This window comes from Lepisma saccharinum, chromosome 13, assembly GCF_977018435.1.
Source record: "Lepisma saccharinum chromosome 13, izLepSacc3.1, whole genome shotgun sequence".
NCBI lineage: Eukaryota > Metazoa > Arthropoda > Insecta > Zygentoma > Lepismatidae > Lepisma > Lepisma saccharinum.
In genome coordinates this window covers 78,537,830-78,560,936 of record NC_139241.1, presented here as the reverse complement: position 1 = coordinate 78,560,936, position 23,107 = coordinate 78,537,830, and the positions used below count along the sequence as shown (strand labels likewise).

The window sequence follows — 23,107 nt, the reverse complement described above, 5'->3', positions numbered from 1 at the left end:
TAGATTTTATTTAGAAATGGAAGTTCCTGCACTTAAGAAAAGTAAATGTTTCATTATTATGCCCTTAAAGAATTCTCACAATTTAATTACTGACAATGATATCAAAATACATCATAAAAATGTTACTTCTCCAATATGACACTATCCGTGGTGACAACGTTATTAGGAAAGTAAGGGAGAAAAAGGGCTTATAACCAGAATAAGGATCGGCAGGCGATGGAAACTCCCAAATTAAGAGTGCAAAAGCACAGAAAAATACAAAATAGGCATTAAAATTGACAAATATCGGCAGCTTTTTATCGGATTAGGCATTCAAAACAGGCACTTTTGACTACAATACGCAAAAACAGACATCATAAAATTCATGTATATTCTCAGAAATGGCCTGAAACCGTTTTTAAACGTAGTTTCTGGCCAAGGGTGGAAAAAAGTTATTATAGAACATATCATCAGCCTACTTACGATATTGCATAAAATTATAAAACAAATCTCCGAGTTCAGCCCGTACAATGATTTTCTAAAGTTCAGTGGGAACAAAGGAGGAAATTTAGGGTTCCCGTTCGTTCCGGGAAAGTCCCGCTTTTTTTATATGTCCCGGTGTCCTGAATCTAACCCAAATATCTCGGTTCTTAAGTGTCTCTCCTTTTAAAATCGAAAGGTGACGGGTAATATTCAGTTTTGTACACTGTCCTATGTTGCACAACCCACAGCTAGCTCATGGTTAGACCTTAAAGCAAGCAGTTCCCCTGAGGGAAGCTTTGCGACTGACTGATATCGTTATCTGCGATGTGTCGTATTACAGTGATGTCCCACGATGAAAAGATATGTAGTTATCTTCATAAATCGTTGCTACAGTTTCGGTTACAGGATCTTAAAGCTACTGGTATCATCTTCTGCAGTCTTTGATACATCCTTGGAATGGCACAGATACGAGACAACCTTTAAAAAATCGAGATCAGAACGACACAGAACCTTCGAGATTTGTCGAGACGAAACACAATCGACTATATTTGGTAGACTATAATTTATGATATTTGATATACCAGGGCAGAAACGGCCCAATCCGAGCGACACGTGCATTTATTTCTGAAGGTTGGGTTTCAAGAGACATGTCTGATTGATGGACTGATTCTTATATTGTAGGCATTTCAATACAAAGGCTATTTTTACCCATCACACAATACGGGTACAAGGCCGCAAAAAGAAATTAAAATATGCCTATTAAAAATTTCCTAACTCATTCCTTAAAACTAACTATTCTATCATTACTTAAGAAGAACTAAAACTATACTATCTCCGAGGATAAGATCTCCTCACCTATTTAAAGCTCAGGCTCTAAAGGGACACTGAGCACACACAAGGACAAACACAGGGCAACGCAGCCCTACGGAGCATTATTTATTTATTGAACTCAACAGGTACATGTCTAATTACAGAGCCCATAGATGTTCATCATCTATTTCGTGATTTAACAACTTTCACAAGAGTACTATTTCATGTAACGTTCTTCTATGACACAGCTTTGTAAAACGGCATTCATATATTAGTTTGTCGTAGTGTTCAAATGTGGGGGGTAAACTTTCTGAAATTTGTATTTTAAAAATCTAAGAAATCTCGATTGGACTCTTTCAATTGCTTCACTGTACCTTGCTGTGTCTGTATTCCATAACAGATGCATATTCGAGATTTGGTCTTACATATGAATAATACAAAACTTTTAGTATCTCAATACTCTTAAAATCCCTCCCCGTTCTAAGAATAAACCCAAGGTTCTTGAACGCTTCACTAATTATTTGTTATACTGGCCGTAGGTTCAGACGGCAGAGCTTCGTTTGCTGCAGTTACCAGGATATACTACATGGAAGTGTGGTTGACTTTGTGTGCCTACCCTTACACAGATCCAAGAGACAAGCATCACTTCGGTCTGAAGCTCCCTTTACGCTTCATTAAACTATTTTAATATGTGAACATGACTACAGTATGTAGCAACAACAATCAAATCAAGCTACACTTGAAGAATTTGATCAGGCTTTTCTCTGAGACACTAACGATATCCTGAGACTTATTCCTCCTACAAACCTCCCTACCCTTACATAAGAAGCGTGTGAGCTCAGATAAAGATTAGTTTGAGACAATGTAAAGTACTTATCAAGCGAGAACACTTAAGCTATGATATGGGGCAACATGTCAGCATATTTCAAGGATGACGTTGACGACACTTGTCTATGTGAGGTAACTGATGCATGCCTTTTCAGCACATTTTTATTGACGTCTCCACGCACTTGTAATTTGTCTGACGTCACACAGGACAAATACCGGCACATAACATTAATATCACACACAAATAACGCGATCTATGATGTAAAACATAAGATCATTTCACATTTACAACGGAGAGTCAAATGGAAAATTTATTTTTGTTTCATCTAGTAGATTTCTGTATGTAGGTTTGCACAAGTTTGCTACATTTTAGATCAGACCTATTACTGATCTACATATATTTTCAACTTTGAGTTAGCGCCTTTAAAAGAAAAAAGTCTTTGGGGACCACGTGCAATCACTTATGAACCACCGCGAAGGCCTTTCCACCCATCTGCCTGCGAACTGAGGCCATTGTCGAACTTTCTCCTCCATTAGTAACACTTGCTTGTGTGGTAAGCATCCACAGAGATATTGAATTTTCATTTGCCGAGAAATTTCTGTAAGATTTAAGGCTGATATGGGGTAAGAAAAAAGTGTGTACAGGAGACGCCATCTTCAAAATAACAAAATTGGCGTTTTGAAGCTAACTTGATTAGTGTTGCAAATAACAGTTGATACCTCATGTAAATTTGAGCCGTAGGAATATATTGCTTGTGATAACGCCACACCACTCAACGTAGCAGCTGTATTGAAGTTCTGGGATCTTACATCATGATCCATTGTTTCATTTTACTTCGATTTTCTGCGAGATGAAATTGGTGGAAGGAAAATCACACACACACATGGAAATGGACAGGACAACGCACAGCCCCACAGAGCAATATATTGGCTGCGAGCAGTGTTACCACAATATGAGGGCCCAATTTCTCTTTTGGACCAATTTTTTCCCTTCACCTAAGCAAATCATATAATAATAATAGGCAGTAGTAGTACTAGAAGTAGCAATAGCTGTAATTATTATTAGTGGTGGTGGTGGTGGAAGCAGTAGTAGTACGTAGTATTTCCGTTGGTCCATGTTCGTTTGAATAAAAAATATTTTTTTAAAATTCTCATTTCAGTTTCATCGCTTCCTGGTCAGATATCCCAAGTATGAATCCTGGCCAGGAATACATTTAATCGTTAATCATCATCGTTACTATTTATCCAAAGGTGCATAAAAGCGGCGTACGTTCACTACAGAACACCATTTACTTTAGAGAGTAAATATTTTCTCAATATACAAATCATGACTTGCGTAATTGTCATTAAAAAAATCTAAAGACAGCACAGGCTTTTCCTGCAGTTGTTATTCTTGACTTTAAAGTGCCTTTATATGCCTATTTTCATGATTTTATAGTGTCATTCATTTGCCTAGTTTGATGATTTTATAGCGTCTACTTTAATATGAGTACCTATTTTCATGATTTCATATTGCCTTTTAAGTGCCTATTTGCACATCTATTTTAAACGTTTTTAGTACCTGTTGATGTAAAGGAATATTTTTCTACATATGGATATGGATGTGTTCTGCGCAGTTATCATAGGCGTGCGCATACCCTCTAATTTGGGGGGGGGGGGGCAAAAGCCTTAATGAAAGTTCAGTCGGAGAAAGAAAACCTCAATCCATCTCACTGTGTAAGTGTATTGATGGGTACTAAACAGGAGCGTATGTAGTGTGTGTCCGGAGCCCCCCCCCCCCAAATCACTCGATTAGAAGAATTCCAACTTGCGTGGCACAAAATGTTCTCTGTTCCGCTCCTCCTCCTCTATGGTTCAGACTAATTTACTTATAAACACGACTTCGTACAGCTGATTCAAAACGATTACACACAATTTATTCATTTCCAATGTGTGACCAATGTATTCTGAGACCACATAAGTGTAACAAAACTAGGCTAACGAATAAAATGGGTGAGTCTTAATAACAAGTAATTTGCTGAAGAACGAAGTGAGAGTCCAATTACATAGGAAATAAACCCACCTTAGTTGCTAGGAACTTTAGTCGGCTTGAAAATACTTAGAAGGGGCAACTGCCCCCCATTGCCACCCACGTGCGCACGCCTATGGCAGTTATTATAGTCAACCTACAAAAAATCTTTGAAAAAAAGGGCAAGCTGTTGTACTATACCATGGACTCAATGACATCTCAGGATAAGAAAGGGCATAGTGTTCACGACAAAGAAAAATATAGTGATACTGGACCTGTGAAATTGAACACACACATACAAAAAAAAACCTGCTCAATGTTGCTACCCATTACGACCGGTTTCTGCCAATTATGATTTTGTCCAGTTCGTTGTTTTTACCCAAGGTAATCCAAACAGGTTTTATTTCCCCCTGTTTGTACACTGATTCGCGGCACTGGAGAAAGTGTAAATTGAGTTGCGGGTTGGGAGATCCGTCGAGTCCACTCTTCAGATCTCATGACAGATTTTGATTCGATTTTAGTTATTTAGCGTCGCCTTTCTGCCACTTTTGGCTAATCACGACGGTGAGAATGAGTGATGATATCATGAAATTGAAGAAGGGATACTCACAAAGAATGCCCAGGCCTGGATTCGAACCCGGGACCCTTGGTATGATCTCTGAGAGATATACTAATTGCTATTCTAACTTGGAGGCGTCAGGGAGAAGAGATGACAGCAGTCGATCCTCGTGGCTCTGTGAACCAGATATTATCAATAGTTTAATAGACTTACGTAGCCACGAAACTACTGAGAATATCTAAGCAACAGCGAAAGGAAACCACAGTAAGATTCACATGAATGCTCTGGAAAGAATTCTAAGAGTATGTAATGTTTCAGATTTTGGTGCGGGTCCAGTCCCCCGATTAGCCTGTCTGTGCATAAAGTGGACCTGAAGTAAAACTCAAACAGGCCAGAAGTGTCTATGGCAGTACATGTATCTGCCAAACGACACACGTCTACACATAAATGCAGTATTTTCTTTTCAAATGACATTCTTGAAGAACTTTTCCTCTCATATCCGTAAACCACTGTGCGAATTAAGCTTTTTGCTTCGGGGGTGCGGGGGGGGGGGGGGATGCCCACTCAATGTTGCATTTGTTTTGATCGATTGATTTGTTGTTTTAAGTCCACTTTAAGCACAGTAAGGCTAATCGAGACTGGACCTACAGTTTGAAGTGGGATCCGAACCACTATGTGCCTCCACCAGGAATCGAACCCGGAATGTTGCATTTGTGATTTCATTTTGGGAGGTAGTGTTTTTCTTTGGGGGGTATGGAAATTTGCGTGCATGTTAACAGTCGGTAAACTAAACTATACCCTGTACCAGCTAACTGTAGACCAGGCGAACGAGAACAAGTCTCTGCGCAAGTAGTGACGTGAGACGGCTCCACCAATGAACGGTGAGAGAAACGGGATTGCGTAGTGGGCGACTGGAGTTACCCGCTTTCCCTGCTTTGCTCGGCAGTGTTGCAAACTTTCGAAAGCGACAATACCGTACGTACATGGCAAACGGACCTTATTTTTGTCTCCAGGTCCGTACGCTTGGTTTGAGAATTTCTTAGGGAAATATTAGGGATAGAACAGAAAGTGCAAATTTTGACAAGCCGTGCATTTAGCGTACGGACTAAGGTCTGGACCATACTGTTGGCAACACTGCGCTTTCACCACTTGATTTCCCTCCTCCTCCTCTGCTCTACAGTTAGCTGGGACAGGTTATATAGCTTTGCGGTTCCAAGTAGCTTAGAACATTGATTCTAGCCCAGGTCATTAAAACCTATGATAACATTTACACGTAATTCAGAAACACTTACCGCATTTACATTGTAAGGAACCCCCAACCCATACACAAGAAGAGTAACAACGAAACTTGACCAAATATCAATTGACAAGTTCAAACTTAACGTCCACCTAACCTACTAACAATTTTCTTGTGAACATTTTGTAAAATAATCAGCACTATGCTATGAAAACTTAAGTGGAAAACAACTGCTGTTGTCTCGGTTCGGTGAGATTGGTCAGTTACAGAATGGTGTATTTCCTTAATCCACACCGCTGCATACTTTTCGGCAGGGAAAAGATCACTGGACCATTAATAGAAACGAATGATTTTTTCAGTTGTGGTTTACAGTTAAGAAATGGTACACTATATAATTCCTGGCCCAATCCCTGGTAGGGATAAAAATAAATTTACTTTGCCGGGGATAAAAATTATTTTGGAGGGGGGGGGGAAATCCCCGGCATCGACCCCGTTAATTCGCACCCTCCGTAAAGCCAACGCGTTCAAGAAGGTAATCGGGTACAAGCTGTGCATGTTCTTGGAATCCCAGGTATGCAATTTGTTCTAGAAATGGAAACTTTCCATTGCTTGTATTTACAGAGCTACAGGAAGCCGTGATGTTCCCTTCTCTGATAACAGAATTGATATCAGGGAGTACGGCGCGGATTTCTTAACCAGAACGGAGCAGCAGGTACAGGAAATATGCATGCGACGCTCCCTATGCTACAACTCTAGAAGATAATGCATTCCGACAGGTAACTATTTAGATCCAGTTCACATGCTAATGACTTGCGTTATCAACGGTTTGTAGAAAGTCAAAGTATTCTCTAAATATATTGATAGTAACAAGAAAGGAACAGATTGGAAGCACTCAGTACATGAGTTTCGCCAGAAATTATGACCAACAAAATAAATATTCAGAGTTAAGGCCGAATCAGGCGGAACTGGATTTCCAGTAGGAATGCCCTAATTGGCGCTATACTGGCTGCTAGACTGGTTTTGACAACTAGACCGTGTTCTGGCTTCTCTGCTAGATTCTGTGGAACAGCCTATCATAGCGAAAGTTTGGTCATGTGGATATAATCTGAGAGTTTGGCAAAGGAAAGTTTTGGTGTGTGGTTTCCAAGTGTTGTCTTTTTTTGGTTACATGCTGGATGAAAGAAAAAAGTATGTGCATTCGTGTCCATTAATATTTAGAAATCTATCCACAGCGTTGAGATTTGTACACGACAAATGTGATTAGCCGATAATGAAAATCCTTATTATTACAAGTGTATTAAATGTTTGACATAATTAGTTTGCTACAGCCGGATTGCGCACACTTTTCCGGTTTTATCAGTGGTATCTGATAAGCCGTTGACAAGTTGTCACAATGTACAGGATTGCGCACAAAAATGAGGCGATGTTCTCAGATGTAAAATGTTCTCAAGCCGTTCTCACTTCTGTCGTGTTTGTTTGTTTGTGTGTGTGTGGACTTACACGTGTTTTTGCTGGAAGGGTAGCATTAGATAGGCATTGAGGATGAACCTGATTGGTGGACTAAAATGTAATGGTCGGTGTATCTCCGTATTTATACCGAAGGTCACGAGCTTCGATTGACAGAAGCGTTTGTTGTGCAGTCATTAACCTAACCTAACTTTTGAGTTTGAGTAAATTGGTATGAAAATTGTATATTGACATGCTACATTTACTGGTCAAATTATATTTTTTATTTAATCCTTAATAGATTTACTATTTTATTTCAAAATTCTCTCTCTCTTCTTGTCTAAAGAAAAAACAGTCTTGCGCACAGACTTTAAAGCTATCAAAGTGGCAACGTTGGATCAGTGCGCAAAACAGGTCCGTGAGATTTGTGCGCAATCCTGGATCTAAAGTGTGCGCAATTCGGTTGCGGCGAATTAGTTGCTGCCACTTTTGGATAATCGCGAAGGCAAACAAGAATGATGTGATGAAAGGAGACTCGGAAAAAAAAAAACACAAGTCGGTATTCGAAACATGGACCCCTGGCGTCGAAGCGCGCTGTGCTAACCACTCCGCCGCGGAGGTAGGCTATTCAGGGGACAAGGTGAGGCAAGGGTCGTGGGTTGAATCCTGGTTTTGGAACGGATACTTCTTGCGTCTATCCCTTCCATTATGCCATCATCGTCACGATTAACGACATGGCCTAACCAAAAACATTAGCTACATGAACACACACGCAAGCATCCTTCATTACTTGCCGACCCAAATCAACGCAGTTCCCCAACAGATGACCTTGTCACAGTTTTCCAGATTTTGATTCATGTACTCATTTCCTTATCTGAAGAACCGAATCGAGAACGGGAATGTGGTTTTGGAATCTTACGAGCACGAGGTCAAGGTCACGAACCACAAATGCACAATCAAAGGAGAGAAATTTTCGCAAATACAGGGTGACCCGTAAGTTGACAAATCAATATGTTGTAACTCGATTTACGCCTAAAGTTGCCCTGTATAGCCTCAACCTTACCTTTTTCTGCATCGTTGTTTTAGGTATGCCATACTCACGAGGTGATGTCATTGGTGTATGTACACACCATTGTGCTAGAACTTCCAATTAGTATCTTTCCGGTAGCATCCCCAACGCGAATACAGAGTGTCCCAAAATAATGTTTACGCTCTTTCAACGTTAATAACAGAGGAAGTATTAAAGATGAGGAGACAGGTGAGTGGAGAAGGTTACATAATTTAGAACTGCATAATTTGTATTCGTGTCCAGACATTATTAGAATAACTAAATCACGAAGATTTAGGTGGGCTGGCCATGTGGCACGAATTCGAGAGGAAAGAAGAGTTTACAGGATTCTTGTTGGGAAACCTGATGGTAAGAGACATGTAGGGAGGCCAAGACGAAGATGAAGGGATAGCGTTAAGTTGAGATGGACCTAAATGAAATCGGTAAGGATGGAAAAGGTTGGATTGATCTTGCCCAGGATATGGACAAATGAAAGGCTTGTGTTGCTCCAGCCATAAACCTTCGAGTTTAAGAAGATTAGAGAGTTAGTTTGAAAGTATTAAAAGACAACTGGACTTTATGTATTTGAAAATGCAATGTTGATTGATTGAGTTGGTGTTTTAAGTCCTGTTTATGCACAGTATGGCTAATGGGGACTGGACCTACAGTTTAAAGTGAAATTCGAACCACCATGTACATCCACCGGGTATCGAACCCGGGTAAGCTGCAATATCCACGCTGAGTGTGTTGAGCGCGTGTAGGAATTCTGTTGTTTTTAGTTCCGTCACAGCCTGCCAGGATGTAGCAGTCAGTGTGTCCAAAATGGCAGAGGTGAGCAATTTTTCTTTCGAGAAGTGTAAGAAGTGTAGAATGGACACCCAGATCTCCAGATTTAACACCGTGAGATGTCTACCTGTGGGGAACTGTGAAGGACGATGTGTACGCCACAAAGCAACAGTCACTGGATGACATGATTTATTTATTTAATAGAAGATTCCAAATACAGCGTTAGCCATTTACATTGGAACGAATGAACAGAACATAAGGACAAAAGTAATAACATAGAATAAGATTACATGTGGTTAAGAGACTTACATACTTTTAGTTAACTTTCTTCTAAAACGACCCAGATTTTCAAAAATGTATTTGGCTTCCTAGATTATTGTATTCACTGGGCAGTCTATGGAACAGAGAGCGCTGGATGAGGCACAATCTCGGCTTCTGAGAAGCAAAATGTTGAGTGCATCTTGTTGAGCGGGCAGGCATGCAATTGAGACTGCCTGTGCTATATCTGCTGTTGTCGATCTGTTCAGTGTTGTAGACTATGTATTGCTGCCAATGGCGGTTATTTTGAACCCATAACTTTAAGGTATGTGACACCAAAAAAAGTTCGTGCTTGCTGTTATTAATGTTCGAAGAGTGTATACACTATTTTCTAACACACTGCAGTTTCTCGTGATTGTGGATAACAAACACGTGAAGATACGCGACAATAATATTCATATTATAGAAACCAATGTAACGATTGTATAAGGGAAAGTATTTATGAAAACGAGCCTATGGTTATTCTAGCAGCAGAATGTTGAGATAAAGCTGATAGAAAAAAAATACACCTTGTCAAAACTTTTTCGATCATTCCATTAATCTATCCACTCGAAATCCGATTTACAATCATCGTAAACTAGAAATCCGATTACTTCTTTATCATTGATACTCTTTAAGTAATTTTATCTCGGGGAAGTTAAGGAGATATAAATGAAGATAACGATTTTTCTGACTCATGCTTGAACCGAATCAAGTAAACGTACGTGTATCCAAGGAAATGCTGACACTAATAATTTTCCTCAGGAGTAGTCAGAAACATTGTATTCTCTGCGGCTAGGTACGAGCCAACTGCAGACTGGGTCGTCCCCATTTACGGAACCTAGAAATACATATGCATAAGACTGTACCAATTGGACTGTTGAAACTACTGCATTATGCGGGGTGTGCCTCAAGTCTTGTCTGGACCTGCCGTTTTATACCTGCCGAAGTTCATCGCGACGATAAGAATGAATAGTGAACATAGGAAATTTATAAAAGTTTGGTCAAGTTCACTTTTCTGTTAAGAGTCGGGACTGGACCTACAGTTTAAAGAGCGACCCTAACCACTGTGCAATGATATGATTGATTGATTATTTTACTTCGATTTTCTGTCACTTTTGGCTAATCGCGAAGATTGGTGATATGATGAAATTGGTGAAGTGACACAAAGAACACCCATCTCAGGACGGGATTCGAACCTGGTGCCCCTGCGCTAACCACTCCGCTACTGAGGTCGGCTCACCTCACTCAGATTTTGACCCAAGGACCTCTGGCCTCGCGCGCTACACTAACCACTACATCACGAATGCTGACATTTTTACCGTGGTTTCAAACCCTGAATTCTTATGTTACGCTAACTGCAACATCACTACAGACAATATTGCACTGGAATCACAGCCACTTGTATTTGAGCTTGTTACGAAAAAGCTACACTACAGAAGCGGTTCACTGAATGGTTAAAAATTCACCGCATCTTGATCTTAGCTACTGTCAATGTCCACGGCGTCTCGCGTAAAGATACAGAACGCGACTCCACAACAAGTTTGCAAATACAACCAACCGTGAAGGCAAGTACATGCCAAGAATTCTTAAACGTAACATTACAGTACGTACCCTCCAACCTCCGATTTTGATTGGCTGAGGCCGGTTGATGTGCGACATCTCTCGTAAGAAACGGCAAAACAAGTTTCTGGTGAGGAAGACAAGATCGGTGTACCAGCACGCCTCGACGCTTGAAAGCACACTGGGTTATCAAGGCAAAAGTCGACGATATGATTGCGCCTGCCATATTGTGACGTCATTGCTACAACGACACGCTTCCCCCTTCTTTATCTGCCACACACAAGTTCTGTGAAACCAGCGTGCAGATAATATCAGTTAAAATTACTGTGTAAGCTTTAGTATAAACAGCGTGTACCACTGTTCCTGTTTTCCTTGCCAGATTGCAAGAAACCTGTTGCTTCAACCCTCTATATATGCAGCGATGACTGATGTCTCGGTGGTCAAAGACTAGGATCTCCCTTGCGGGTTCGAATCCTGGACAGGACATGAGTGACCCACTATCCTTATCTGATAATCAGTCATAATAATCATGGCTCTTAACCTTAAGGTGTTGAAGAGCTAATTTGTTGTTGGGACTGCACTTCACGCTCAGATAAAAGTGGTAACTGGAGGGAAAATAGGTGGAATTTCCACCTCTCCGGGATTCGAACCCGGGAAGCCTGGCGTCGTAGCGCGCTACGCTAACCACTCCGCCACGGAGATCGACGGGGAATGCTGTGTACACCCTTTACACAACTATAATATCCTGATGCAATGAAACTAGCTTTCCCACTGGACATTTTTTTAAATACCACATTGGCTCACATAGGCTAATAGGAGTTAATGTGCAGTTTAAAGTGGGATCCGAACCACTAAGTTTGCGATTGTCCTTTCATCCATTCAATCACATCCATCCTCATATTCGCGACTAGCTAGAAGTGGCAGAAAAGCGAAGTAAAAGAAACTAAATCAATGAATGTGCAATCCTTACGCTCAAGCTTTCATGTTTGTTTCTTCACTACCTGCAACAACATTTTGCAGTATTTGTCCTCCCAAACAGATCACCCCGTGCGGATTTTCCTCACTACGACGCGCGCTGGTGTACCACGGCCGATTGCAAAATCGTATCTCTGGGCATCTTATCTTCCACACCGGAAAAGGTGTCGTCTGACAGCTAACGGACTCGGACTACTTTTCCTTTCCCAATTACTCCCAGCGAGTTTGTTGAAAATCGAAAAACAATAAAAATAATTATAAAAACAAGAATCGCAGCCTTGACCCATAATAGTGGCAACATGCTGTGCAAGTTTCCAATGTTTCAAAGCGCCTTGCACTACTTATGTGTATAATTCTTGCGAAAGCAGCATCGTGACTGATGTGGAAGAATATGCAATTTTCATGGTACACGCTCGGTAATGATGAAGCACTGACAGTTGGAGCTCTGGCTAGGATCATGTTAAGAAAATGTGGCAATTTTTTTTTTTCGAATACCACTGCTTGATTCAGGCCTGAATCACACGAGGCTAGATTTCCTTATATAGGGTGTTCTGTATAGGACGCCGAATTAGAAAATTAAATAAAAATAGGGAAAATATCATGAAAATAGTTATATTCACATATATGCAAGCAGTAACATCTCCCACTTACGTACGAAAGACAATGCCAGGCATATGTCCACCCCTACTGAGTCGGCATGCATTTATACGTTCCACAAAAGTATCGATAACCCTCTCGCAGATGTCTGTCTGATGCCTCCAATCACCCGTATGATTTCCGCCTTCAGTTCCAAAAGGGTTCGTGGTTTGTTGGCGTACACCTGTGATTTCACAAACCCCCATAAGAAGAAATCGTAGGGTGTAAGATCACACTCCACCTGCCAAACCCACACCACAGTCGTTCTCAGCGGATGGATGGATTTCACGCTCCTGGATTATTCGAGGATTTCCGGAAGGAAATCACAACAAACGAGTCAAAGCAATTGAGGCTACATTAATCGGCATGACAACAGATGCCAACATTGGTACGAACAGGTCTGCCAACCTCGAAACAAAACAATAGCAAACGATTCAAATTCGGCGTCCTACACGGAACACCCTTCAGTTGTGTGATACTGGCTCATCTGCTAGTTTTTATCTCGCAAGATACTTGTTACAGTACTTGTCGGTATACATTTGTTCCCACAAGACATTGCGCAGAGCAGACAAAATAAAAAGATGGACGAACGATTTAATGAACGTTGTAAGAGAATACCTACTAATGTTATTAAAAATTAAAAGAAAAGTATGGGCTAGAAATAAAATATGATAATCCAGATGTACTCAACAACTTTTGAATGAACTCGGGAAGGTATCTTAATACAAGAGATCCACATGATTCATTCAAATATTTTCTTCAGCTAAATATGTCAAACATTTAATACCATAGTAATAACAAGGATTTTCATTATCGGCTCAACACGTCGTGTACAAATTTCATAGCTTTGGATAAATTCCTAAATATTAATGAACACGAATGCACATGCTTTTTCTTTAAAAAAAGAACCAACACTCGGAAACCACAGAAAGAAACTTTCCCTTGCCAAACTCACAGATTATTTCCACGTCAGAAAACTTCTTCGCTCTGATTGGCTGTTCCACAGAATCTAGAAAAGAAAGCCAGTTGCAATTAGAACACGGTCTATTCATTAAAAATCAGTCATCCTGGCAGCCACGTAGCCAGTCCAGCGCCAACCACAGATGGCTACTCAAGAACCTTGATAAAATTCAAGTATAATTCTCGGTTTTCAAGGCGAACTTTCCAAAAATTCAAGGGTAAAAGATGTTTTCTCTGTTTCAACCCTACATACGTATTACCGCCTCTCACCACCCACATACAAATATATTAACAATATAAAAGGTCTGTGATTCAAATTTATCCAAAAATAATATTTCAATTTAATTAAACGGCATATATATATTTAATTTAAGGTACGGGGTTTAAATTTGCCATTTCACATACTCTGACTCGAAATTCGTCTACAAACACAAGTCACAAATGCTACGGATATACTAATCTACTGGTCAATTGTACAAAAATTTCACACTCTAATTTACCTAATCAATTTCAACATATCTTACAATAATCTTAGTCTGGCAGATAGATTGTTCTGCAAAGGACACTAACAAAGTAAACGGATTGACAGAATTCTGTTTTATTTTCCACGTGGCTTTCTTTTCTTTTCCTTTGTTAATAAAAATAATAGCTAAACTGCCAAAGCCTTGCCTCGGGGCATTAATAAATATGTATAAAATCAATGGGATTGGGATTAATAAAAGTTGCCATTTTTCAATTAGAATTTCCGTTGAGTAGCCACCCTGCAACTAGGGCATCCCTGCTGGAAATCCAGTTCCGTGTAATTCGGACTTTATAAATTGGCATCAAATCGGTGCACTTCAAATACCACCCTGGTCAAATTCTAGACGTCGACCATGGCTCTCACTTGCAATGCAAAACCAATTTCCCAGATTTTTCAAGGAGTTTTCCTACTGCTCTAAAATTAGTTTAAGTTTTTGTTTTTAAACCCACTTCATGCACACTTAGGTTAATCGGGACTGTAATGGGCCTACAGCAAAAGTGAGATCCGTACCATTCTGACTCCAACGGGTATCGAGCCCGGAACCCCTTTATTACAAGGCGACGATGTTATGCTCTATAAGGATTAAAAATACTTATAAAAGAAGTGTTATGTCCTCAACTCTGCATGTTATTCAAAGGAAATTAAGTTGTTTCAATAATGTTGAAAATAAATTATTAAATATAAAATAATATTCTTCCTGACATGTTTCTTTTCTTTTCAAAATTCCCTGAAATTTTCTACGATTTTCTGCTCTGTGGGAATCTTATCAAGGGTGTCTCCTTAATCAAGCCAAGTGGGGGAGGGGGGATTGTTTTACTTCTATAAATATAAATACGTAGTGTATTGGTAGTCTAGGCCGCGGTGGCTCAGTCGGTAACGCGTCTGACTACCATGCTAAAGGTCCCGGGTTCGATCCCCCGCCGGTTCAAATCCGGGAACTTTTCTAACGATGGAAGCGGCCCCGGCGCCCACCCAGCGTCGAATAACATGGGTACCTTGGGGTAACCCTGGGGGGTAAAGGCGGTCAGGGGCGTGGTGCTGATCACATCACCCCCACTCACGACCGGATCAAGAAAGTGTGGGGCGTTACCCCCACACCCCCTATACGCCTTCATGGCGTGGTGCTATGCACAGGGGAGCACTTTACTGTTACTTTTTTTATTGGTAGTCTAGGCGTCTCTAGGGACATGGTGCGAAATATCTGAAGACTGTTGGATTGGGTAGGGGGGGCATGTTACTTTACACCCTACGTTCCCTGTCTCAAATTGTTCAGTGGTGCGTCCCCCGTTTCGTATTTCTTTTTTGAACGCTTTTACTGAATCAACCTGTGTGCATACATACGAAAGAGCGAGAAAGCATGGAACACTCACAAACACATACACAGGATCGCGTAGACGGGAATGAGTGATGATATGATAAAATTGTTGAAGTGACACTCACAAAGAACACCCATGCCGGGATTCGAACCCGGGAACACTGGAGTCGTGGCGCGATGTGATAACCACTCCGCCACGGAGACCGGGTACGGACACACATATTTACGTTCTTTGCGTGTGTTATCGAAAACATTTCCTTATCTTTGTTGTTACAACTGATACTCTAATCCGTCTCATTCCGCACGAAACACAAAAGCTCTCCTTTATTTTAAATTTGATTTCCATGCAAACTGAACACCCAAAAAACATTACATTTTTCTTGTTAACACAATGTAAAAAAGAGATAACGAAAATTAAAGTGAAAATTAAATTAAAGTGAGATCTTCCTGGATCAACTTAGATCACTTCGAAATAAGAAAATATTGGCTTCAACAAAGAAAGCGCGTTGTTCCGTTCACTTTTTCCCTTTGATCCACCATAATGAGATTTCGAAGGGAAGGATGTAGCTATTGGATTGGGTTCAATTTAATACCCAGGGCAATGGCTCCTTTGTGGAGCGAATCTACAAAACATGATTCGATAAGATGTCATATTTACATGGTGGAAATTGTAGTAATTACATAATTTTAAGCACTAAATGCAAAATATTACTGTAATGCCACAATACGTGGAGGTCTTCCCTGATGGCGTAGTGTTAACGTCTTCGCCTTGTAATCAAGAGGTCCCGGGTTCCATACCCAGTGGCTTGTATATCACTTCCCTGTCCCCTTTCTATGCATTTTTATTGTGGAGAAGTACGTATAAGAACGTTTGAAAATACTATGCGATTTCTATGCTGAAAAATAAGTGTTTACAACGTGGGGAAAACAACGTAGTTTCGTCTACTGATCGTATTTGGCGCTGCAGGCGAGGGCAATTCTTCTTTGGTTACAACTTTTATATACCTCGTTTAAGAAAAAAGTTGCAAAAGTTAGGGAAGAATTTTAGTCATAATATTATGTTATTATTTATTATACGTATATGCGTATTATAAACTACGCATTTCAGTGTACACTAACTGCATCTAGAGACATATATACTGAAAGTTGCTTGCTTTCAGTAATTTTTATTTTCCCTAATAAATTTTATCGAAGATTGAGCTCCGCAAGGTTGGTCCTAAATACGCCACTGAGGGTGCCGTTCAGTAGCCAGTAAATGAGTTTAGGTAGGAAATTGAGGCATGTCCTCGGAGTGCTATTTCCAATCACAATCTCAGAGAAGTTCAACCAGTGGTATCCTATCCTGGCAATGATTTGTCTGAAAGGCCCCAATCGATGCATTGAGGGGAAAAAAACCAAGGCCACACAACAATGGGCCTCAATATGTTCTTCGCACGTGACAAATTGCAACCAGCACTTCCTAGTTACCTTGTACAGTCATGGAAAAAATACTTCCCCCAGTGACTTATCCACACAACCCTAACACGCCCTCCCAAATTTTGACGAACATCCTCCCAAGCAGAAAAGTGGAACACCCCCTGAACAGTAGAATGACAATACTTCAACATAAAGGAACCATTTGCAGCTCTACAAGAAACGAAGTCCAATGGACCTTTCGATCAACTACCACCAAAGTGTCAAAGAAGGAGGGTGGAATGTTCAGCACGGCTTCCGTCGGCTCTAGGGAAGGGGACTGACTTCTGGAAAATGTCAAACTGACCTCTCGCCATCCTCCTAGGGAGACATACCGCACAGTGTTGGCACTTCAGCGTTTGAATACCTTAATAAATATTTCTTAAATACGTTACACATTTGTAAATTCAACCTCTGAGTCAATGAAATTTACATTTTGTTGCATTTTCCTTTCGATTCCTTTATGTGAGAAATGTACGATAAAAGTAAGGGAAGAAATTCAAAGTTACAGGTTTGACTCCTTGTAGTGAATTCTGTTACTATGGTTAGCAACACTTGTTTTCTGTAACTTGGGCGAGATGGATGATTTTGGAGTGGTAGAGAAGAGAACAGTCAAATGCCTTTAGCTTTGACCTTAGGTAGGTCTCAGTGTAGCATCTCAGTTCGTGTGTTGTCGTTCTGCTTAGTGTAACAATGTCTGAAACTTTACTGCAAAATTGGCTGCAGAAGATAGAGAAAATGAAACCAGACAGAAAGAAACCGAAACTGGTGAGTAGAAAACAGTGACACTATATGTAGGTACAATTTCTTCCAACGGATATTCCTAAGTACCAATATAAAATTTACTGACCGAGTACTCGATATAAAACTGAAAGATTCATTCACGTCTATAGTTGATGTATGTGACCATTTTTGTGGCTGTTCTTACCTTTGTAAAAGATATTATATACTAGAAAGAGAGTTAGTTGTATGAGAGGGAGCTGGGAAGTTCATGAAATCACCCAAAAGAAATACAGCTGGAACAACCATTTTAATACATTATTCAACGTATTGCCCCCGAAGCTCAATACACGTTTCACAACGATGTTTCAACATTTGTAACTTTTTCAAATAGAAGGTTTTGTCCTGCTGTGCAAACCAGTCTTCCACCTCCTCAACCAGCGCCTCTTCGGACTGAAAATGTGTGCCCTTGAGATGATTTTTGAGGTTTGGAAAGAGGTGATAGTCGGACGGAGCCAGATCAGGGGAATAGGGTAGGTGAGGTACACAGGTAAAGCCCAGATCCGCCAGCAATTGCATGGTTTGATGGGCCTTGTGCGAGGGCGCATTGTCCTGGAGAAATTGCACACCACGGCTCACTTTTCCCAGACGTTTTTCCTTCAGAGCCGCCTTCAATTCAATCAAATATTGGGAATAAACAGCAGCAGTGATGGTTCACCCTGTTTAAGATATTTTATGAGGATGACACCGTCCTTATCCCAAAAAACCGATGCCAGAACCTTCCCCGCTGACCATTGACTTCGGAACTTTTTCGGTCGAGGAGATCCACTGTGGTGCCACTCCATGGATTGCTGTATAGTCTGTAGGTCATAATGGTGAATCCATGTTTCATCTTCAATCACCAGACAGCGCAAAAAATCATCAGGGTGTTGAAACTTGCGCACGGTCTCCCGTGACATCTGCACCCGTGTTCTTTTCTGGTCAGCATTCAGACATTTTGGGATCCATTTCGCACTGAGCTTCCGCATGTCCAGATACTCTGATATTTTGACACCCACACGATCACGCGATATCCCCAGATACGCAGCAATGGTTTTGGTGGATATGCGCCCATCCTCCATGATCATGTCGTGCACTTTGTCAATGTTTTCCGTTGTCACTGCACTTGCAGGCCTGCCAGATCGGTGTTCATCTTCAGTCTCACCATGTCCAGTCTTAAAACGCCTCACCCATTTGGCTACTGTTGTATATCCTGGGGCATGTTCCCCCAAAGTCTCACGCGAAGTTTTTTTGAATATCCATGGGGGATTTGTCTTGCAACACGAAAAACTTGATGACACTGCGAAGCTCATTCTTCTCAAATTTCCTTAGGTCCTCCGCCATCTCTTCTTACTGAACGTCAAACAAAAAAAATAACAATGACAAAAGGATCATATTCAGGATAAGAGGTTTACAATATATGCTCTTTCTAATGGCTACAACGATTTGTTTCAATTTTTATTTCTTCTGGGTGATTTCATGAACTTTCCAGCCCCCCACCCCTCGTAAAAGGGAGGGGGGTTGCGCGGGGTTTGCCTGGGTGCAAAGGACAAATGGGCTACCGAACAAGCAAAACAGATATAAATAGAAAAGCGTTAACGTCGTAGTGCCCTGTGAAATTACTGGCACCCTATTAAATTAAAGTTATATAGTAAAAATTGTCTTCCTCATTTTATCTAGTCTGTTCCCTGACATAATGACATATTTAATTTTTCCGAACTTTTCAAAGGAAGCGGAGGAAGTATAAGGAATTAAACATAAAAATAAATTTTATTTACATTAAGCCACAAATTTTATACCTGACCATAGGTGCACCAGTGGTGGCACGACGGTGCTTGAAACTGCCTGCTGGAAAGTGAAATAAATGCTATTCAATTTTTGAATAATTGAAAATAAAGCATTACCTCAAATTAGAAGTGAAAATTCCTTGCCTTCCCTTTGCAGCTAACATGCCATGCGTTTATTTGCACATGTTATTTAGTTTTCTTAAGCATATTTCCCCAAGTTTTGTAAGGGTATAAGACTTCAATATGAAATTCCTTGACCGATTTCATTCTAAAGCAATACCATGTATCTATCTATCTATCAAACGTGCATCCAAACATCCCACTATATTTTAAAGTCTTCATGGCAATGCTCTAAATATATAGTGTGTTTCATTACTTTATTTTAGTTTGTGAATCATTGTTTAAACAGAGATTTGAAAACACCAGCAGAATTTGGAACACACTTGCAACATAGAACTATTAAAATTATATTATATATGCATATTTTCTAACTGAAGCTAGAACAGAAGGGGGCATGTGCTGAGGTAAAGAGGACACCGAAGGAGCAAAGCAAGATTGTAAAGAGTACACATCGTGGATACTGTGACAGAAAAGTATTGTCGCTGTGTTTAATTAATAATATACATTATCAGTTGAAATAAAGAGTTCTAAACATTTTCTTGCTCGCTTCGCTCGCAATTTGGTCATTTATTTAAGAGTCATATCTGCAGATACATGCACTTATTACTACTACATCAGACAGGCAAGAGTGCACGCACCCATGCAGTGCTTTCTCACCGATATTTCATCGATGAATTGGGCACCCCCCAAGATAATCTCTGAGTTACACATACGACAAGAACCATACAAATACAGTAAAAAAAATATTGCGCAAGTGTTCCTAATTTCTTTATAACTAGCGTAAGAATTGCATGAAATAATCCCTGGTAATAATATGTTTAAATTTTGTGTTTTTCAATGTCATCCATTGTGTTTGTCTAACGATTGATTAAATCAAGAACTGAACATTATTGGAAAGCAATACTTGAAACGTTACACTGAAATGTTAACATTATCACAAAAATATATTTTCCAGCTTTTACAGTATTTGACATATTTTTTTCTTCTGAAATGTTATGTGAAGAGAAGGGAGGGGAGGGTTAATCTCTGTAAACATGTATGAACAAATTGAATTCGGGCGAACATTTTAGAAACGGTTCAAAATATGCACTTCATATCCCCAAACTTACAACCCCCCCAAAGGAAAAATCCTGGATAAACCCCTGCTTCCCCCCCATGGAGCCTTAATATCAGTAGTCTTACGGGGGAAGTATTTCTTTCCATGACCGTACATGTATTGTCGATATCGTTATGGAAGCATTGGGAGAGAAGATAGAGAATTCATCCAGTTTTGCTCAATTTGCATGGATACAGGTTCAATATATTTCCAAATTGTAAACCATAGATGTCTACATCATGCAATTCCTCATCCACACCCCCGCCATCCAAAACTGATATGCATTTCAAGTTATAAAAAAATAGAAAGCTTTGTTATCTTTTATTGCTAATAACAGAAATACATTTCACTTAGTATTCAAACAGAATGACCAACGTAAAAGCTGCATTAGCTTGAAAACAATTGAGTATAAAATACAGAAACCAGTTTGTTTTCATCATCTACCTTTAAGCCAAACAATAAATGGTTTCATAATTTACACAACTCCAAAAATTGGAATTTTATGTGAGAAATCATACAACATAAACTTTATGACTCAAATTTCACCCTAACTTTTAAAAGTTGCTAACAAGACAGGCAGGTAGGGTAGGGTGGGAGGCGCTTAGGGCGTAATGCACAAAGGGTGCCATTTAAAGCTTTTTCTGGTAACACACCGCTGGAATTTTTTGTTTTCCAAATAGTAATGTTTTAAAGTTTTTCTTCAGACATTAAGGCATAACTAAAAATATTCTTAAATATGCTAAACTTTTTTTTAAAAAATCAGAAATGCAAACTACGAATTTTTAAAATACGTATAACTCTGTTTCCTCATTTCAAAATTTGTAGGGTGTAAATATCACAAACCATAGCATAAAAAGAAAATATCAAAGGACGCACTTAAATGTCAGTCGAGTCGGTAGCAGGGAAGAGAAGGGCTCTGAACCACAATCCTGCCTAGGGGGCAAAATATCTAGCTATGGTGCTGAGTAGAATAACTAGGCATTTCAGTACACTAACTGCATTTGGGAATGGATAAAATAAAACATTAATAGAAACGTAAATGTGATAGTAAAAAAAATTTCGTGTTGGTGTTTTTGTGCGTGAAACATGGGAGTTTTGCTGTAGTGTGTTGGCAACAATGAAATTTGAACTGATTTTCTTGACCAACATTTCAATCGTCGTTGGTGTGGCCATGGGGGACCAATTGCTTGGCCTCCCAACTCCCCATATTTAACCCCTCCAGACTTCTTCGTCTGGGGTTTCGTTAAAGACACAGTCTATTCACAGAAACCCACAGACATTGATGATTTGAAACTCAAAATCACCCAGGCTTTCGACAGAATCACCCCAGAGATGTTACACCAGATGTGGAATGAATTGGACCACCGTTATGAGTTGCAATGGAGGCCATGTACAAAACTGAAAACTGTACCAAACTGTTAGTAGTGTATAAAAATAAAAACTCCCACCTTTCAGTCATTTCAGGTAATTACATTCGACCAAAAAAATGTCATAGCCATTTTATTTTATCCATACCCAAACGGATCACCTGGTAGTTATTATTATCATTACCGTATTAAAGTTTTACATGGGCCACCCACAATCTAGTTCGGTAATGTGTAGCCCAACCCTGTCATCAATATAAATAAGATGAGATCAACCTTTGAAGATTCGAAACCAGAATTTCTGGTTTGCAGGATGTTCCCACTAAGCCCTGGATAATAGACGTCATAACACATTTGCAATGCAACATTTGAATTTGTCTTCATTATTATGGTATGAAACAGAAAGCAAAGGAAAAAAAACCCTGAAGATGTCCAACCTCCACCGCATACATCTGGAGGTAGGCACTTAGTGCCCTGGTATCTTTAAAATAAACCAGGGCGTCAGATCCGTGGAATTTTGGTTCCGTTTTTTACTTTGCCTTCTTCTTTATTGATGCTTTCAATTGTACATGTTTGAGGCGACAACCCACAACTGGTTAACATCTCATGGATATTGTGGACCAAGATTGTTTCGGTGTACCAGAAATGAGCTTGGTTTACAGTTTAGATTTTTTGCTAGTAGTGCAATAAAATAAATATATATTTATCAGTATGTTAATAATAGAACAAGGTGTAATGTGTTATGACACGGGAAGTAGAACGAGAGTTATTTCTTGAAGGATATTAAATAAGTTAGAGTTTCTAAAATGTGAGAGTTAGTAAATAAATAATAATAATAGTAAAGAGAAAAGAAAAAAGAACTATGTGACTAAATATAGAGATCGAAGGGTGAATTAAGGTAATAGTATGAGAAGAGAGATGATCTTGCTGAGGTGCCAGCAGGAAGTGGTCGTACTGGGAAGGACGTCAGTATGGGAGATGGTTTCCTGGAAACATCAGGAAAGGTTAGGGCTGGGAAGGTGAGGGAAGAAGAAGGGGGTTAGTAACAAAGGAGGTTATATGAATAAGAATACTTG

The 23,107-nt window shown here is 39.9% G+C and overlaps 1 protein-coding gene and 1 long non-coding RNA gene across 5 annotated transcripts in view; one reads left to right on the top strand and one right to left on the bottom strand.

Moving 5' to 3' along the window:
* The window catches only part of LOC145997450 (uncharacterized), a 37,391-nt gene extending 15,346 nt beyond the window's left edge, over positions 1–22,045 (top strand). Inside the window, exons 2-3 of the long non-coding RNA XR_014442898.1 lie at positions 6,526–6,680; positions 21,934–22,045. This is a non-coding gene — a long non-coding RNA (uncharacterized LOC145997450). The remainder of the gene's footprint in view (positions 1–6,525; positions 6,681–21,933) is intronic.
* The window catches only part of Papss (3'-phosphoadenosine 5'-phosphosulfate synthase), an 85,411-nt gene that overhangs the window by 57,062 nt on the left and 5,242 nt on the right, over positions 1–23,107 (bottom strand). For 2 of the 4 annotated variants that reach the window (XM_083134513.1, XM_083134515.1), the window contains exon 1: positions 11,096–11,213. The exons of the other annotated variants lie outside the window; for them this stretch is intronic. In XM_083134513.1, coding sequence (XP_082990639.1) covers positions 11,096–11,143 — 48 coding nt within the window. In that variant the 5' untranslated portion in view covers positions 11,144–11,213. Of the gene's footprint in view, positions 1–11,095; positions 11,214–23,107 lie in introns of those variants that run through there. 4 annotated transcript variants of the gene reach the window in all.